At 43.0% G+C, this 19,394-nt stretch overlaps 1 protein-coding gene across 8 annotated transcripts in view; it reads left to right on the top strand.

The window, feature by feature from the left end:
• Positions 1 to 19,394, top strand: part of SH3RF1 (SH3 domain containing ring finger 1) — a 220,736-nt gene that overhangs the window by 130,042 nt on the left and 71,300 nt on the right. For 5 of the 8 annotated variants that reach the window (XM_036314160.1, XM_036314158.1, XM_036314155.1 and 2 more), the window contains 5 exons: positions 1,118 to 1,228; positions 10,538 to 10,686; positions 11,894 to 12,064; positions 14,490 to 14,749; positions 16,067 to 16,404. In XM_036314160.1, the coding sequence (XP_036170053.1) occupies positions 1,118 to 1,228; positions 10,538 to 10,686; positions 11,894 to 12,064; positions 14,490 to 14,749; positions 16,067 to 16,404 (1,029 nt within the window). The remainder of the gene's footprint in view (positions 1 to 1,117; positions 1,229 to 10,537; positions 10,687 to 11,893; positions 12,065 to 14,489; positions 14,750 to 16,066; positions 16,405 to 19,394) is intronic. The other 3 variants (XM_036314159.1, XM_036314162.1, XM_036314161.1) reach the window with 3 other exon arrangements.

The following is a 19,394-nucleotide window of genomic DNA, read 5'->3' as shown; positions in this document are numbered from 1 at the left end:
CAAGCACATTTCTTTAACCATTTGTACACCATAGCGTCTATAGATGAAGCAGTGGACCTTTTTTAATTAAGTTCAAAATATCGTGGTAGTTAACTGGTTAATAATAATAGCGAAGGGAAAACCTAGTTTTTGCAGGAGCCCCTGTCCCTAGTTCTGCACCATGGAGTATGCTGTTGCACTCTGCAGTCAGACCTGTGTGCAACTTGACTGAAAGTGATCAAGTAACCAAACACAGGCAATGAACTGACCTGAATAACTCAATTTCTTTCTAGTAAATTAATCTTAGGTAGTATCATGGATAAGACACTGTGAAAACAATGGATTTGACTTGACATCATTCCCATAAAGGTTTTATCAGGGATTGTCTGCTGTAGGCAGGTCTAGGCAGCTGCATTTTAATTATGTGTCCCCACTGGAAGGTAGAAATCATGAAAGTGATTCTGAAAATAGCAGAACACCTTAAGCATTTCACATAGATTTAACATATTGCTAGGCAGGTGAGTATTCAGCCACAACCCAATCCAACAGGATCTTGAGGGGAATTGCCAGGAGGCTAGTGGAGCAAAGGCCTGGCCATCTGAAAAGCCAGTTGGGTTGGCGGTAGCATCCCAGGAGAGGCAGCGTGTTCCCTTGAAAGGCAGCCATAGTTGAAATGTGTGTGTAAAACATTGCAGTGGCCAGTGTTGATCACGTGACTTCGTCGTGTCTTCATACAAATTAGGTAAGCAGTAAATTTGGGTTGAATAAAATGAAAGGGATTGTGCTTTCCAAAAATAATAGAAAATACAGATTTTTTAAAAAATTGTTACTTGCCTTCCCAAGGTTTAGCTGGTGTAATCTATTGTATTAAATATAGCCTTTTGCTCAGCTAGCGAGGCTCAGGGGTTGAGCTTTGACCTATGAACCAGGAGGTCATGGTTTGATTCCTGGTCAGGGCACATGCCCGGGTTGCAGGCTCGATCCCCAGTTGGGAGCATGAAGGAGGTAGCTGATCAATGATCCTCTCTCATCATTGATGTTTCTATCTCTCTCTCCCCCTCTCTCTTCCTCTCTGAAATCAATAAAAAATAAAATGTTTTAAATATAGCCTTTTTATTAACTTCTTTTTTCTTGGCAGGTTCATATAAGTACCACCGGGTTAATTGTGACCCCACCCCCAAGCAGCCCAGTGACAACTGGCCCTTCGTTCACATTCCCATCAGATGTCCCCTACACAGCTGCACTTGGAGTGAGTATAGCTTCTCCCATCTCTGTCTCTCTCTTAGGGATTAGTGACATTAACCTGGCACACTCCACCTCCCAGCACCTGCAGTTTACATGGCACATGCTAGGTGGGGTGTGTCTCTTATCTTTTATCTGTTGTCTCTGTGAATCTCACACACACACATACAAAATAGAATCTCTTGCCTGCAGTCTGCCCAAGTTCTTAACAGTGAGGATCAGTGGCCTGAAACTATTAGAGCTCGGTAAAATCCTTTTAATTTTCTTCATGGTTCATCCTGATTTCCTGAAGGCTTAACCTTTATTTCTTTTGAGTTTCTAGACCTTGCTTACTTCTTACAAAAACACATTAGTAGAAATACTGAGGAAGTTGGCTAAATGATTTTCTTGAGTCACATGCCAAGTCGATTTTAAATCTCTCCATGTATGATTCACCTTTTAGTTTCTTGTCTTCTGTGGTATAACCATAGCCATGGCTACCCAGAGGTCCCTGCTGCTGTGGAAGAGCCCTTAGATTATGTTTGATTTTCTTTCTGCAAATATAGCATCCTGCAGACAGAATCTAAACACTAATTGCTTTAAAACATCCTAACGGAGGAAGTTAATAGGAAGAATGAGGGCAGCCAAGGGAGAGAGACACAAAGACAAAGATCACTCTGGAGAAGAAACAAGCAAATACAACCTCAGGCAGCAGAAACACAGTCGTTAAATCCCTGTTTCCAAAAATTACAGGCAACTTGAATGGCAAGGAAGCAGCCATTGTGAGACATCGCTCATCCAGGCCAATGCCTTGGCTTATACTTTCAGACTGTTTCAGTATGGAGTTGAATGAGGATAGAAAAGACCACTAAATCAGATGTCCCCGGTGAACCCCACCCCTATAACTTGCTTTGCCCAACTTCACCTGGTTGTGATACGTTCAGAGAAATGGTGTGGCCCGGTGATCGGGGCACAGGCCAGGGTTGAAAGCCCAGTTCAGCCACTTACTTGTTTTATGAGCAAGGAAAGTTATGTGGCCTCTTTAAGACTCCGTGTTCCTACCTGTAAAATGAGACTAATAGTACCTGCTTCGGAGAGTTAGAATCTAGAATGTAGAGAGAGGGGTGACTATTACTGATCTGGTTATTGACCTCTTCGACTGTTTCAAGGTGGGCCTGTGACATGTGCCACTGGTTTGCTCTAAGAATGCCTTGGAGGGCCTGATTCATTTTTCACTCAGTTTTCTCTGCTCTTGGTACCAGGAATAGTGAGGCTTCTAAGCAGCTGGTTTATTTTCAGGTTGTGGATTTTATATATGTTGTAAAGATTATATTTCCCTCTGCTCGAATGCTTAGAGCCAAATTGGTACCCTTCCCTAGCTGGGACCTCACCACGTTATTAGTCAAAGTGTTGCCTCCATCTAGTTTTATTGTCCTCAGTTTCCTTTTGCCCCATTTTTCTTCTTTTATGTTTGTCTTGATACATTTTATAAATCATTGAAAACTGACTTTGAAACAAGGTGGGATATAAATAAATGCAGTTATTACCTAGCTTGACTTAGACTTTTGAAAAGGTTTTATAGAGTTAAGCGTGTTCTTGTATTTACATGGAAGTTGATAATGTTCTGGTTATGCCCTGGCCAGGTGGCTCCATTAGTTGGAGCGTCGTCCCATGCACCAAAAGGTTGCTGGTTCGATTCCAGTCAGGGCACATACCTAGTTTGCAGGTTTGATTGGGAGGCATACGGGAGGCAAGCAATGTTCCACACTCTCTAACCATCAGTGGAAAAACTATCCTTGGGTGAGGATTAACAACAAAAGATAAAAAAATAAGTAAAATAAATTTTAAAAAATAATAATAATGTTCTGGTTGAAGATCAAAGTTGTAGTTTTTTGTGTGTTTGTTTTTTAATGTTTGTTTTATAATGAACATTATAGCTTCCTTGACAGTACAAGTGTTTGGATTGGGAGGGTGAGTTGCATTAATCCATCTGGGGAGATGGTGAAATTCAGTTAACTTATTGACATGTGGTTTCCCTGAGATTCTGGTAGCACATGGGTGTTTTGATTGGTGCCAAGTGCCATAATCATCCTGCCCTCTCACCTCTGGAGAGGACCCTCCGCGCCTCCCCTCCCCCCCCCCCCCCCCCCCCCGCTTCCCTTCCCACCCCAACATTTGCATAACCAGTTAGTATTCCCATTCCAGATGACTGCTTTGCATGGAAAAATTATTACTTGATTTCTTTTTTTCTTTTTTTTAGTGTTTTTTATTGATTTCAGAGAGAGGAAGGGAGAGGGATAGAAAGATAGAAACATCAATGATGAGAGAGAATCATTGATCGGCTGCCTCCTATACGCCCCACACTGGGGATGGAGCCTGCAGCCTGGGCATGTGCCCTGACCAGGGATTGAACTGTGACCTCCTGGTTCATAGGTCACTGAGCCACACTGGCTGGGCCTCTGACTTGTTTTCTTAACAGGGGAAAAAAACCTGATTTTCCTGGTCTTAGAAAAGTTAATTAGTGGAAAAAACACAGAGCTGAGTCTCACCCCTTGTGGGTTATAAATTTTACCATGTATGAAATGGCCAGTCGCTCTTAGCTGGAGGAGCACTGTCAGGCCAGTCAGGGGGACAGGTCACAAGAGAGCATGAATATACAAAAATGAATTCACACTCAGCGATTTCATCCTGGGATTCCATGAGAAAGATTGCATGTTAAGCAAGAGGAAGGTTTATTAAATGGTATGTCTACTGTGCCAATTTCACTTACTGAAAAACGAGTTATAAACAGACATATCTGTCATCCCAGGAGATGTCTAGATCTCAAAGCCCCTGGTAGATTGGCAGAAACGTTTTGCATTTTAAATGTTGGGTTTAAGTGGAAAAGACTCTCCGGAGAAGGTACCCTCTGCATTTCTCCTTAATCACGGCGACTAACCTTTTTTGAAATTTGAGGTATTTCCTAAGACTTTGAGCAGTATTGCAGCAATAGCGTGCAGCCTGGTAGGAAGGAAACCATGCTTTTCATGGCGTGGATTTATAGGTAATAAATGCCGCCACTATAGTAGAAAATGAAATCTTTTTCTATAAATTGATAATTTTTAATCTCTTATGCCAAATGAAGTATGAGCATATTGTCTCATACATTTCACAAGGAACTATTAAAATGTTAAATATCTAATCTTAGGAACAAACTGTTATTACATCTACCTGATTCAGACATTAGTCTATTATTAGTAGTAAGGGTTTTTTCCAGCTAATTTTTGGAAGGAGGGAGGATGAAACCCTTAGTCTTGTATCTTCTGTACAGTGGCAGGAGAGCTTTTTAAACAAGTGATTCATAATCCCTGATCCTCTGTGCTGGCTGAGAGGTGTTTAACTGTAAGATGTCACAGGGTGCCCAGGTCATTAAAGGCCAAATATAGCCCATAGCCAACTTATAAATAGATTACATTCCAAAAATGTGTTACTCTATTTTTTATGTTAATTACACACACACACACACACACACACACACACACACACACACACCACTGTTTAAAGATACAAAATTAGCCTCGCTGGTGTGTCTCAGTGGTTGAAGGACGACAGTGATTAAAGGTCAACCTACCAACCAGGTCATGGTTCGATTCCGGGGCAGGGCACATGCCTGGGTTATGGCAGGAGTTCTGAGCCTCAGGATGAGGGGTAGGATATGGCCAACACCGTCATAGCAACAGAAAAGAACTCCAGCATCTCAGAAACAGGCCTTTGGATCCTTGCACGTTGTTAAGGGATGGAGGCACAGCATGTTTTCTCACTCGTGAAACACTCACTGAGGATTTGTTATCTCTGTCTGCCAAGCCCAGTGCCGGCAGCACAGAGATGAGTCAGTAAGGCTATTGGACTTCTCAGTCTCACGAATCACAACAGTAGCTGCCAATTATGAGCTTCTGTGGTGCTCCCGGCACAGGAAAGGCAGCGCACCTAAACTATTTATATTTACAAGGCTGTCTCACAGGTCCATATATTAAGGCCTGGAGACCTTATGTAATTTATACAAAGTCAATTAACTAGTACAGGTATCTCTTCTTACAGAACAACTGCAGAACAATAAATACACAATTTGTGAGCAAAATTCCATTCCCCAAGAGGTTTTTTTTTTAATTCTTAATTCCATCTTCCCCTTTAGACATAATCTTCTAAGCATTGACTTCTGGCATTTTTAAATAGATTCTTTAATGTTTTTCTTCAAAGCTGTACCCACAGTTGACTGGTTTAATTCCAGTGAACATCCACCTGAGACGAAAGACTCACTCCTTTTCATCTTTATCTTAATTTTATTGGATTTTGACACCTAAGTTATTTTTTTTTTAATCATTAGTATCAGCACTTTCACCTTTCTACTTTCTACTCATTGCCATAAAAATAAGGTAAAATGCTTAAATAATTGTACACACACTGCCTTGTGCAGATGGTGAGGCTGCTGAAATTGGTAACACCGTTGACTGGCGGGCACGTGCCTAGCAGCAGCTGGGCCTGTTTCATCACCAGCTGGTGCACCTGCGTCTGTGTCCAGGACACAGAAAGGCTGTCCACAGAGGTTCATGGGTAGGGTTGAGAGTGGGTTGACTGGAAATCCGATTTACAAAGAAACAATTATGAGTTGGGGGATAGTAAGTGGTATTTGCCCAAAGGATCCAGAAATGCCCGAAGTCTGTCCTTCGGTCACTTTTTTATTTTGGGAGGTATGTGAGGGGGATGCACACATAAGGGACAGTAGGAAAGAAAATGAACCCTTCATTGTCCGTTGACCTTGTAGCTAAAACTCCAGTGCAAAGCACTTTACAGGTAAGCCTTTGCCCCAGTTTAAACCCCTCTGTTCATTGCAGTGTCACTTATAATAGCTAAGATTTGGAAGCAGCTCAGATGTCCATAAGTAGATGAATAAAAAGCTGTGGTACATTTACACAATGGAATACTACTTGGCCATAAAAAAGAAGGAAATCTTATCTTTTGCGACAGCATGGATGGGCCTGGAGAGCGTTATACTAAGTGAAATAAGTCTGTCAGACAAGTAGCATGTGATTTCACTTACATGTGGACTCTAATGAACAAAATAAACTAACAAACAAAATAGAAACAGACTCACAGATAAAGAGAATAGACTGACAGCTGTCAGAGGGGACGGGTGGAAGGGGCTGGGTGGAAAAGGTGAAGGGATTAAGCAAAAAAATCCACAGTCCTCATGGACACAGACAACAGTGATTAGCAGAGGGGAAAGGGGGTGTCGCAGAGGGTAAAGGGGGGAAAAATGGTGATGGAAGGGAAACTGACTTTGGATGGGTACACACAATACAATATACAGATGATGTATTATAGAATTGTACACCTGAAACCAATATAATTTTATTAACCAATGTCACCCCAATAAATTCAATAAAAAATAAAAAATTTTAAGAAAAATTTCTTTTAATGGGGGCTAGAATTAAAGTCTGAAACTTTAATTCTAACAGGGAAGAGATATCATTTCAGTACTTAACTGTAAGTGTCAGGATTTTGATACTGGGTCTTATTTCAGTGTCAATCCTGATGACATTGCCTGATGAGAATAACTTCCTTACTGAAGTTTGGACAGGTGATTTTATTTTTCAATCTTCACCTGAGGATATTTTTCCCATTGATTTATAAAGTGGAAGGAAGGGAGCGAAGGGGGAGGAGAGAGAGAGAGAAACATCCATGTGAGAGAGACACATCAATTGGTTGCCTCCTACACGCACCCTGACTGGGGACGGGATCAACCTGCATTCCAAGTATTCAATTCCTTGACTGGGAATTGAACCCATGACCTTTCACATGGGCTGACGTTCTAACCACTGAGCACACGGGCCAGGGCTGGACAAGTGATTTTACTGGTTGCTATATACATTAAACCCAAAGCAAAAGAACAACAAATAAAAAGACATAGTGGACCTTGCAGTCTGTCCTTGGCCAAATCCAGATCGTTTAAACACTATCTGGGCTAGTTTCAGGAAAGGGCAAAAGGAGGAGCAAAAGAAGGGGTCTCACACCCAGTAACTGAACTTTTCACGCACGGTGTCCAGTAGCAGATGTGGCTGGTCAGTGGCCTGCAATCCAGTCTGAGAGAGAGCACTTCTTTTCTGGTGCTCACTCTAGCAAAGGGGAGGCATCAAGGACTGCCTTAGATGGCTGAGCCTGGGTTAGAGTCTGTGTTTTTCTGCCCCCAACAACTATTCTTCTACCATGTAAAAACTTCATCTTCTTTCATGATCAGAGGGTCGGGGGAGGGAACCTGGACACTCAAAATATGACCAGTTTACAGTAGCTGACCACTAAGGCCTGTATTTGAGCTAAGTGTTGTTCAGAAGTAGTCATTCTCGCCTCAGACCATTACCACGTACTGGTAAACGGAAGGTCTGAATCTACAGAAACAGGAAGCTCATTTTTAATGCCTGGCAGAATAACATCGCGTGTTCTACATCAGTATTTCTGTGGCCTGGGCCATAGCTATGGACAACTTTACCTTAATCACACAGACTTGCTGAGTTTCCATGAAACTGCAAGGGATGAACACTTGTGAGGCCCCAATTCAATTACCCATGCAGTAGCTGGTGAACGTGGCATTTCACTGTGGTGTCTGTCTGGTTCTGTACAATGGTACGTTGATGACGTATTATTAGCAAAGTGTCACTTGTGCTCCTAGCAGGGCCATGGATGCGTTTGTTTTTTCCTGCCTGTGGAGAGTGCGTGTTGGCCTCTGCAGCCACGCTGGCCTGGGCTGTGAGAGAACACAGGCGGGTCTCCGGGTCAGCTCTGGGTGAGTGAAAGGCTGTGGTTTGCGCTGTGGAAATTTCAGGTCTTGCAGGATAGCAAACTGCCCGAAGCGTAACCTACAGTGGATTACCTTTTGAACTTCCACATCGCCAGATTATTTCAGTTGAGGTTGTTTATAAAGCAACCCACAAAACTTCCTAGTGTGTCACAGCCCAGGACTCACCAGAGCCCTATCATTTTACCAGCCCCGCAGGGCTGAGCAACATCTAGGAATCTGATTTTAATCAGACTCTCCCTCTTGGCCTTTGTCTGTGTGCTTCTATACCCACGAATACACATGCACTCACATATGCACATTTCCCCAAAGATGGGTAACCCAGCATTGGGAAAAATCCTGTCCGATTTTTTATTTTTTTTAAAGACTGTTTCAAGCACAACCTTTGGGGTCTTTTAGAATATTCTCTTTTATCCACATTTTAAATGCCTACTGTTTACTCTTTGTAAAAGGAACATGCATGAAACATTTGTTTACTGTATAAACCACAGGAGGTGACCTATTTTTACGTTTTGTTAACAAAATGTGATGTATATTTTGATCAGACCTGTCGATGCCCTTGCCTCCTTCTTCTTAGGACCAATTTAATACCGCCTCTGTTTTAGTAAGTTAAAATATAACAGGCGATGTTCATTTCCTCTCCTCTTGAAGATGGGGTTCTGTGGAGAGTGAGGAATGGAGCCTTTTGGTTCTGTGCCTTTGGTGCTGTGCTCAGGAATTCCTAGGAGCGGTGACTGCGGGGCTCCTGTCACGCACATGCCATTGGTCTCCTGTCTCACCACAGCCACGCTGTTTTGGGTTTAGGAAGGTTTAAATGGAAACCAGCTAAGTGGTAATTTTATAATCTCCGGTGGTATATTAGTCGCGGTACAGTCTGGACTTGTTACCTCACCTGTCGAGCCGCCGGTGTGTCATTGCCCACGAACTAACTGCCCAGGTCACGTTTGCTGAGCGTTTTACCAAGGATTAGCGTTCCTTCTCTCCACTGTGTCACTGGGAGGAGACCAAATGGAACGAAGGCTTGTCCTTCTCCTGGTTAAAGGGTTTGAAGGCTCTGAGCCCAAGTCTGTGCCAATTCCAAAGCTGTGACAAATCTGAATGCTGCCCTCGTTCCTATGGGGAGCGTGAAGAACGTCCTGGAAGCTCTGGCTTTCTGAGCTGCCCTTGGCCTCGTCCGGGTGAGCGCTGTGTAAGCAGCTCCGCGCCCCATGTATTTCTGCACTGGCTGTTCTGCACCACCTTCAGCTGCTGTGTGAGGGGAAATCCTTCCAGAAAGTCACTTTAGCAAAAAAAAAAAAAAATACTAAATAAGAGTGTGTGAGACGGTTGCAACATGCATGTCTAGAAATTGGAAAATGGTTCCCCTCAGTTTATTATGTTTGTGGAGCTATGTACTTGAACAGGCAGATGCAGTTAGTGTTGTTGATGAGATTCAAGTTTTTATTTCAAAAAAATAGACATGAAATGACTGTTAGGATCTATGTTTAGAAGTCATTGGATTTTTCTTATTAATATGCTGATGTGTCTCAGCCATCTATGCTTTCATAGGTGTATTCTTTACTCCTCCTCTCTCCTTGGATTCAGTTTTTACATCTAGTGGTTCAAAGATTTGGGGAGGGTGGGGAGGGGTGGGGGTTCAGTCGGGTCTTTCTGTGCCTGTGTTCCCAGGAGTTTCAGTATACAGACCCTAAAGAATTCTCTGGGTGTGTGGATCAGAAGGTAACAATTGCTCCATTGATTTCCAAAAGGCATGGAATCCTGTAGGCAGAACCCCATTAGTCTGTGCCCATAAAAGAACCAGCAGCTTTTCACTGGTGTACTTGTTAAAGATTACCAGCCTTGATAGTCCTAAATTTCAAACGCTGGCAGAGTTGAGAAAAGAATAAGCAAAAGTAGCAACAACAGCCCAGTGATTGTGGCTTGCTATTGTTTGGGCTTTGTGGAGACCAGGCATCAAAGGAAATTTTCTTCTGAAGGCATGGCTTGCGATATAGTGCAGCCCTATTGTTTTGCATTGTGTTTAAGTTTCAAGTTACAGAAACAATCACAAATTAATTCCCAGCAAGCAGTGTGACATTATAGCTGCCCCTTTGAAACGCATTTGGATTCTTGGCCAAGTCTTATACTTAAAAGTCTTATTCATCTTAAAATTACACACAATTGTTTCGGGTGGTGTTTTGTTTTTTTTCTTTCTTTCCCTCCTTCCAAGCAGGATTACTTACCTGTTCGCTGGAAAAAATTGCCATGGCTTTAAGATCTTAAAGGAGAACAAGATGGGAGTCTTGTGGTGGTGGTGGTGGTGGTGGTGGTTGGGGGGTGGGGGGGCTGTTTGTTTGTTTATTTTGTTTTAAGGACACTTTCATCTTAGGTAGCTTGCTGGTTCTGTTCTGTTTGGATTCCATTGAAGTCTTTTCCCATGGATTTCTGATTCCTTTTCCTTCCCACCTCCCATAAAAGATGTAAATAAACATTGTGTTCCTTATTGTCCCCCTCTCTTTCTTATACCAGACTATGAACCCTCCTCTGCCCCCGCCCCCTCTCCTGGTCTCCACACAGCCTGGCGCTGCTGCTGCTGCTGCTGCTGGAACAGGACCCAGGCCCACAACGGGGCCCACTGACCAGATTGCACATTTACGACCTCAGACTCGCCCCAGCGTGTAAGTGAGGGTGTCATTTATTGCTGCTTAAACATGCATTTCAAACTCAGCCCAAAGAGCAGAGGCAGAGAAACACCTTTCTGATATGAGCTGCTGACAGGCTTATGGCTTCCAAAGTGGTTTGTGTTCTGCAAACTTCTACCCAGTCATGCATATAATGAGGAGACTGCTGAAACAAAATGGGCCCAATACAAGCGCTCGCTAGGCAGCCGTCCTGCTGAGGGAAGGCCTTTCAGAATTTAGGGAGACAGCTGTTTGCTTCTTCATAATATTATATGTGTACGGAGCTGCCTTTTTGTCTCATTTTCGTTCCTTGCATTGGGATACTAAGGAATGAAAAGGTATTCCATACAAACCAGGTCTACTCGTAGTACACATGTGAAAAGCTGGAAGTCCCTAGTATCCAGAAAAGTCTAGTTATCTCATTCAGAGTTTATCCGTGGCAGAATACATCTAGGTTTTCGTGGATCTTATATTGTGTGAGTTTATACATGGAACAGGTCAGCCCTGGGAAGAACAACTGATTAGCGTAGCCTGCCTGGTTTCCATTATGGTGGTGGCACAGTCACCTTGCGTGGTGGGGCTCTTCTGTACGCCCTGTGATCTGGACTTTTATTTCCCTTTGACTTTTTCCAACTCAGTCTTGTTCCTGGCTGAGCACACAAAAGCAGGTGCAGCCCAAGCCTCTGGGTTCAGCCTGTGTGCGGAAGGCAGCATGTTGTGCCTCCCGGTGGGGTTTCACACCATATGCCCACATTTGGGGCTACTCTCCAAGCCTAACAAGTGCCATTTGAAGAGCTCAATTTTCCCAGTGGGTGCCTAATCCCCAGCAGCATGTTAGGCACTCTGGGAAGCTGCCTTAATTCTTTCACACCCTGCAAATACCATTTGGTGGGGTGGTCACCTTCACACGGGGGGCGGAGGTCTGGGGGGGCGGTAGACCAGGTTGGCAGTTCTTAATCAGGAAGGCTTCTGCCTTTTCTTTCTTTTTCTTTGGGGGCGGGGGGGGAGCGGGGGGCTCTGCCTTTTCAATGTCGATGGCAAAAGCTTTCAGCGGACAAGTACCAATACTGCTTACAGATGAAAGGACTGTACTTTCTGTTTTCATTTGTGCAAGATATTCAAGACTTTATACCATGGACGAGCTTTGAGCATCTTGGGTTTTGGTGGTTACTCGGCCCGAAATCAGATATTCTTTCTATTCCAGGTATGTTGCTATATATCCATATACTCCCCGGAAAGAGGATGAGCTGGAGCTGAGAAAAGGGGAGATGTTTTTAGTGTTTGAACGTTGCCAGGATGGCTGGTTCAAAGGGACATCGATGCATACCAGCAAGATCGGGGTTTTCCCTGGTAATTATGTGGCACCCGTCACAAGGTATGGCTTTGAACAAGTGGTTTACTAAGTTCCAAACAGAGAAGCTTTGTTCTTCTCCGTGGCTCTCAGCCTGTCCAGATTCCTTCTCACGTTATAATTGCCTGTTACACAGCCAACATTTTTTAAAAAGTCCGTATCTGTGCTTGCTGAGATCCCTTCTAACTCTAAAATGCTTGGCTCACTTTTCACATGGCTATATGTGAAATTGTAGGTTTCTACAAATAAATGTACTGGGTTTTAAGTTATTTGCTTTAAGTAACATGTAAAAGACCATTTTCAGTATTTTTTTCTGCTGGAAAGAGCATAATGTTTCATCTAAACAAAAGCTATATTATTAATACTTCCATGTTTCTATAATGCTTGCTATGTGCCAGGCAGGCAGATTTCTAAATGGGTTGCACACGTTCACTCCAAGTCCTTGAACAACTCGTTGTGGTAGTTTCTGTTATTATCCTCTCTTGATAGATGAGGAAATGGAGGTACAAAGAGATTAAATAACTGGTCTGAGATCACATAATGAAGAAGTGCTCAAACCCAGGTGGTCCGACTCTGTGTTCTAATAGCTTGATTACCTTTGAATTCTGACAATTAATTTCTGTAATACAGTCAGAAATAAAATTCCTTAGCTATGGCATAGATCCTCTATTCTTCTTAACTAAAGGTGATTTTGCTTCCCTGGGGGAATTAGGCAATGTGTGGACACACATTTGATTGGCACTGGGGCGGGGGCGGGCGCAGGAAGAGAGGCTGTTGTTGGCACCTGGTGCACTGAAACTAAGGATGCTGCCGAAGGTGCTGCAGGACACAGGGCCCCTCCCACAGAAGGGAATTAGCTGGCCCCAGATGTCACTGAGGTCTAGAAGGCCTGTTACAGGGTAATGGGAAGTCAGGGCTGTTAGATATACAAAATGTTCTTTATTTCATTTCGAGATAAGCCCACCTTCTGGTCACTGAGGAAAGTAGCCTCGGAGACTGAATGGAATGCCCTTAATGGCATCGACATTCAGGGAGCCTCAGTTTCTGGCCACCGGGCTCTTAAATAGCCCAGGTTTAACTGTGATAAATCATTCCTTAAACTCTCTGATTCTGAATAAAAGGTTTAATGAATTGACATGTTTGTCAGCTGTTGGCCTTGACTTATAGGTTGGCCAGCAGCCTAATCAAATATAAATCACTGTTGTTGCAGATGGTGACAGGGTACTAGCTTTCATTTGACTTGCAGATTTTTAATCGATATAAACCGTGTTTTCTGTATATGTTAAAATCTACATTCAGGATCCAGAAGGTAGATCCAGATAGGCCCTTCCTGGTCGGAAACACACACACACACACACACACACACACAAAACAACAACAACAAACCACAGAAACAACTAGGGGAAGTAAAATAAACCAAAACCAAAATATTAAGTTAATAAAGGAAAACATTTTCATAAGACTCAAAAACAAATTATTTAAAGTCTCTGGAGAGTTGCTTACTTAGAGCTAATTCTTTGTTACTCCTCATGGTACATAATAAGGACGTTCAAGTTAATGAAGTAGTCTACTTAGTAGAAAGTTACTATAAATAGAATTGATGTTTAAATGAATTTAGAATGTTAAAAAAGCATTACACAAAACTATGCCAAACCTAATTTAATTAAATTCAACCACTAAGTATTTGTTTAGAACTGGCAGTACCACTATAACTACAAATCCTGGAGAAATGGAAAAGAACCATTGCACACTGACCCCGTCTTCAAGGAGCTTTGACTGAGTCAGGAATATTTAATAAGGAATTATCTAAAAAACAATACACTCATTTTTGTAATCAGGGTCATAGGACAGAGAAATCCACATGAAAGATAATCAGAAAGTCTTCAGCCTGAGCCTTAGGCAAGGCTTCTTGAAATGATGGGATTTCTGCTGGATCTTGAAACCAATGAGATTAGGGTAAGTCAAGAGAAGCTGGGGAGGACAGTCCAAGAGTGTGTGTATATGTGTATGTGCACCCACATGCATGTACACAAGCCCTTGGGTGACGTGGGGCTGGGGGCAAATAGGAGAAGGGCAGAAAGCATGGGCAGGGCCATGGACATATGATTGTAAGGTAACAAGCCTGGCTTCTTGGATAGCAGAAGTAGGAGAATCCAGGGCCTCAAGTCAGTGGAGGGGTTCGGCCTTGGTGTGGGAAGCTGAACCTGGTAACTGGATGTTCTTGAGCAGAAAATACGATACATGATTTTCTGTGACTCAGAATACATTGCAAGACCTTTCTCTGCCTCAGGGCCATTGTGAATTTGAATTTGCTATTTTTACATTTTGTAAAAATAATCCCATTCATTTTTTAAAATGTTGTAAAGCTTTGAGTCTTTTTTCCCCCTTTTAATTGTTCTGTCCCCCACTTCGCTAATGGATGGGGCTGTCTGTTTTTCTGTCTCGGCAGGGCGATGACAAATGCTTCCCAAGCTAAAGTTCCTGTGTCTACAGCTGGTCAGACAAGTCGGGGGGTGACCATGGTCAGTCCCTCCACTGCAGGAGGGCCTGCCCAGAAGCTCCAGGGAAATGGTATGGCCGGGAGTCCCAATGTGGTCCCCACAGCAGTGGTGTCAGCAGCTCACATGCACACGAGTCCTCAGGCTAAGGTCTTGTTGAACATGACGGGGCAGATGACAGTCAACCAGGCCCGCAATGCTGTGAGGACAGGTAAGGAGGAAACCGGACTGGGAAGCATCAGGAAAAGGGTCGTCTGCCTAGTATCAGATCTTCCGTGACAGATGTTGACAAAAGCAGATATGATGTAAAATAACAAATAACAGGAAATAGAAGTAGGCAGAGTCCAGTCAGTGGCACTTGATGTCTGCTTACTTTGGCCAAGCCTTCCCTGATGTGTAGATCGAAAGCCTGAAAGACACTATGCCGATCCTAAGAATGTCAGTAGTATTTGAAAATAGGACTTCTGTAGCCAGGATCATATGATCTCAAATCTCACTGTACATCTACTGCAGCCAACCGGTGTGCGGATAATTTTTTATGAATTTAGTCACAAGTCTATCTTAGACCCAGTGGGACCTTAAATCGATTTCTTTTTTTTTTTTTTTAAATATTTTATTGATTTTTTACAGAGAGGAAGGGAGAGAGATAGAGAGTTAGAAACATCGATGAGAGAGAAACATCGATCAGCTGCCTCCTGCACATCTCCCACTGGGGATGTGCCCGCAACCCAGGTACATGCCCTTGACCGGAATCGAACCTGGGACCTTTCAGTCCGCAGGGCGACGCTCTATCCACTGAGCCAAACCGGTTTTGGCCGATTTCTTTTTTCTATAACATTGACTACCTACCAAGAGTCTTGGGTAACAATGAGAGTAAACTTGTGACTTCTCTCTGGAAAAGAAAGAAATGGTTATAAGAAAAGAGAGAATCATTTTTAAAAAGGACTGGAGGCCAGTGCAGTTTGACAGTGTAGACCACCATCAGATACTGGCTTTGAGTCTCTCATTCCAGGGAAAGGCCTTCTTTCTCTAACTGAAGGGCCTCGGGGTTTACAGCTAAGCTTCTAGGGCAGTGATGGCGAACCTTTTGAGCTCGGCGTGTCAGCATTTTGAAAAACCCTAACTTAACTCTGGTGCCCTGTCACATATAGAAATTTTTTGATATTTGCAACCATAGTAAAACAAAGACTTATAGTTTTGATATTTATTTTATATATTTAAATGCCATTTAACAAAGAAAAATCAACCAAAAAAATGAGTTCGCGTGTCATCTCTGACATGCGTGTCATAGGTTCGCCATCACTGCTCTAGGCACTCAACAGACTCCAGAGTGGATCTGGAAGGGAACTGCATCCAGGGACCCAACTAAGATGAAGTGCTTTTGAACCACCACACATCCATTGTTTATTGTAATAAATGCAGTAGCAACCTTTCATTATGGACGGATGCAATGAAATGACTCATAGTTTGATGAGCAGCGTTTATTGGAAAGTTGAATCTTACCGTGTTCCCTCCTGTCATTTACTAGTTTTGGCACACAACCAAGAACGCCCTACGGCAGCGGTGACGCCCATCCAAGTACAGAACGCCAGCGGGCTGGGCCCTGCGTCTGTGGGCCTGCCCCATCACCCCTTGGCCTCCCCACAGCCTCCGCCTCCGATGGCTGCCATCAATATGGGTCGCAGCGCCCCCTTAGCCTGTGCTGCAGCAGCTTCGATCACCTCCCCCAGCCTCACCTCCACCTCCCTGGAGACGGAGCCCAGCAGCCAGATAATGGCCATTCTCTCTGGACTTCCCGCCTCTCCTGACAGTGCTTCATCAGCTTGTGGGAACAGTTCAGCAGCCAAACCAGACAAAGATAGTAAAGTAAGGCCAACATCCTGTTTCTCTGCTGGTGTTGTGTCCCATCATTTCTACTCATGAAGGGACCCGTTCAGCATTCCTTCAAGTGCTTAATTGTGTGTGCTTCTGTGCCAGTTGCTAGGTTCGTGTTTCTCTGCATTTCAGCACCCACTAGTTGCCAGGCCCTGTATTAGGTGCTGGGGAGATCACAGTGAGTAAGACTTACTGCTTCTCCACCTGTGGCTTACATCTCATGGAGGAATTTCCTTTCCCTTTTCCTCATTCTGTCATCATTTTGCTGTCCTTAATTCTTCCTGTCCAGTCAGTTTGCTTTTTGTTAGCAGTTCTGCAATAGCTGTACACACTGAGTGGCCAGATTATTATGATCGGCCAGATTATTAGGACCACCCCATCAGTACTTCATTGACACTTCCAAAAATACTGAATATTGAAAACTTCCTAAGCAAATACTCTCAAGGTTTTATTATTATTATTATTATTTGCATAACTAATTCACTTCATTGTACTGATGGGGTGGTCATAATAATCTGGCCACTCAGTGTATGGATGGATGGATGGATGATAGATAAATAGATAGATAGATAGATAAATAGATAGGTATTTAACATACAAAGGGGATGAGACTGTTGGTGAGAAATGGTATTTGTGGATTTATTTTTCTATACTATACTTGGTTATAATCAGCATGAATAGTTTTTCTCTTGACTTGAAATTGAGGGGGAAATTATTTTATAAATCCTTTGATCTTTATAAGTCTCTCATTTGGGGCTGAGTTTCAAAGAAAATATACATGGGAGGCTGTGTTTGAAAGACTAACCTATTGTTGGGTTTGGAGGCAGGTGGTTGGAGCCAAGGGGAGTTGATGGTGATTAAATGTGAATTGAAAGAGAAGAGTGATAACAAAGTCTGGAGAATTGCATTATGTTCATGACCTTTCCACAGTATGTCATGCGTTTCTCCTTTTAAAAAGCCCAGTTCTAGGAAGCTCTAGGGTGATTATAAACAGCCACCTGGTCATTGGTAATAGGTGTTGCTCTATTTAAAAGATTAGGTAAGCCTATAAATAGGGTTTTATAAGGAAATAAACTTTACAGCTTACCAAAAAGTTAATATTTAATCGTTGGGTTAACATGAGCATTTTTGAAAAAGATTGGTATCTGTCCAGCGTTTATAATTAACTACATTAAACTTGCACTCAAGCTGACATATTCAACTTTGTCAATATCTTTAAAAGAATCATTTCACAGTTTAGATTTTAAAGTTTTGGAACAGTGTGTCTCAGGGCCCTTGTCACTGAGGAGAATAGGGTGTCTTCAGCTCCTGAATCTCTGAGGCTTGGGAGGGCCTGTGCTAGACAGAATAATGGCTCCCAAAAGATGGCCATGTCCTACTCCCTGAAATTTGAGACTGTTTCCCTCCATAGCAAAAGGAATTTTACAGGTGAGATTAAAGTAAAGGTTTTAAAGGGATTATCCTGGATTACCAGGGTGGGATATATGTGATTTCAAGGGTCTTCATGAAGGGGAGGCAGGAGGATCAGGGCCAGAGGAGATGTGGCCTAGAAGCAGAGATCAGGGTGATTCAAGGGAGGAGCCACACGCCAAGAAATGCAAGTAGCTACTAGAAGCTGGAAAAAGCAAGGAAACAGACTCTTCCCCAGGGCCCCAGGAGGAATGCAGCCCTACCAACACCTTGATTTCAGGACCTGATTTTTATCCCAAAGTTTGTGATAAACCAAGACAGGACCTTACTTGGGTTATGCTGTTGAGCACCCATCCTCAACAGATGGCCACTGGCCCGTTTGGATACCATATTGACCCTGAGTGCCCTAGCTCCAGAGTGTCCATGCCATTTTCTTTTATTTTGAGGTGCTACGGAGAAATTATTGATCTCCTTCCTTATATGATGTCTTAAAGTATTTCAGGGTCATCTTTTTTTTTTGAGGCCACACTCTTTAAGTTTTTTTTCACTGTTCCTCATCACAGTTTACAAGCTTTCCCTTCCTCAATCTACCTCCTCATTTAATGTTCCAAGTCCACTAGAGACTTTTTCTGATTGATGTAAGTAAGTTCAGTGATTCCATGATTAACATGACCAGAGTGTCATTCAGCCCACATTTCTTCATCCTGTCCACAAGGCACAAGAATATCGTGGAAGAACTTTTCAAACCTCCATTGAGATCCGAGTGTCTTTTACGTTCTCCCATCCAAACAGTTCCCCAGTGGCCCCATCGTTTTGGCGCTACTTGCTGTTAGCAAGCATGTCCTGGAGGAGTCTACTCTTCAGAGTCTCATTTCCTTTCCTAGGTAGACCTTGCACTTAATACACTATTCTAGAATTTTCCAGATGGTCTGCAAAATACATTGTTGTTTCTTTTTGAAAATTAGGACTACACATGCCCTTCTTTGGCCCGTTGAATTGACCCAATCTCAGGTCCACCAGGATCTATCAAAGATTATTGGTAGCATTTCAGCTGGTAATTTTCTTTGTGCTCTGGGGTAAATTCAACCTGCCAAGAGTAGTCATTTGATCTCTAAGTCCCGATCTCTTTATCCGTTTCCCTCTTAGCAAGGTTTGTTCTTCCTTTCCCGTCTGAAGATTATCCTTGTCTGTCTTATCATCTGAGAACTACCATCTGTCTCAAACAGCAGGTCTGTGTCTTTCTTGTTCTCAGTTCAAACATAACTTTTAAGCAGCGTAGGCCTCCACCCCCCCCCCCCAACTTTTTTTTTTTTGGTCTTTAGCATTTTTGCAACTTTAAGCTCATATGGACAATGCTAATGTTCTTTCATATGGACCCTTCTCTTGATCTTTTTGTAGGGGTCCTTTAAAAATTTGAGCTCATTAGGCTGCCCCCTGGGGGATCACATCAGTACCTTTAGATGGCTATACATTTTCATCTGCTGGGGTAATTTGCAATTGTATAGTTAGAATTTTATTCTGGAGAGCCCTCCCTCTTGAAGTATCTTTCCTTTTGAGTTTCAGGTCAAGCA

This window comes from Myotis myotis, unplaced genomic scaffold (genome assembly GCF_014108235.1).
Source record: "Myotis myotis isolate mMyoMyo1 unplaced genomic scaffold, mMyoMyo1.p scaffold_m19_p_6, whole genome shotgun sequence".
Classification (NCBI taxonomy): domain Eukaryota; kingdom Metazoa; phylum Chordata; class Mammalia; order Chiroptera; family Vespertilionidae; genus Myotis; species Myotis myotis.
The sequence above is the reverse complement of the archived record's forward strand: the minus strand, read 5'-3'. Positions and strand labels throughout refer to the sequence as shown.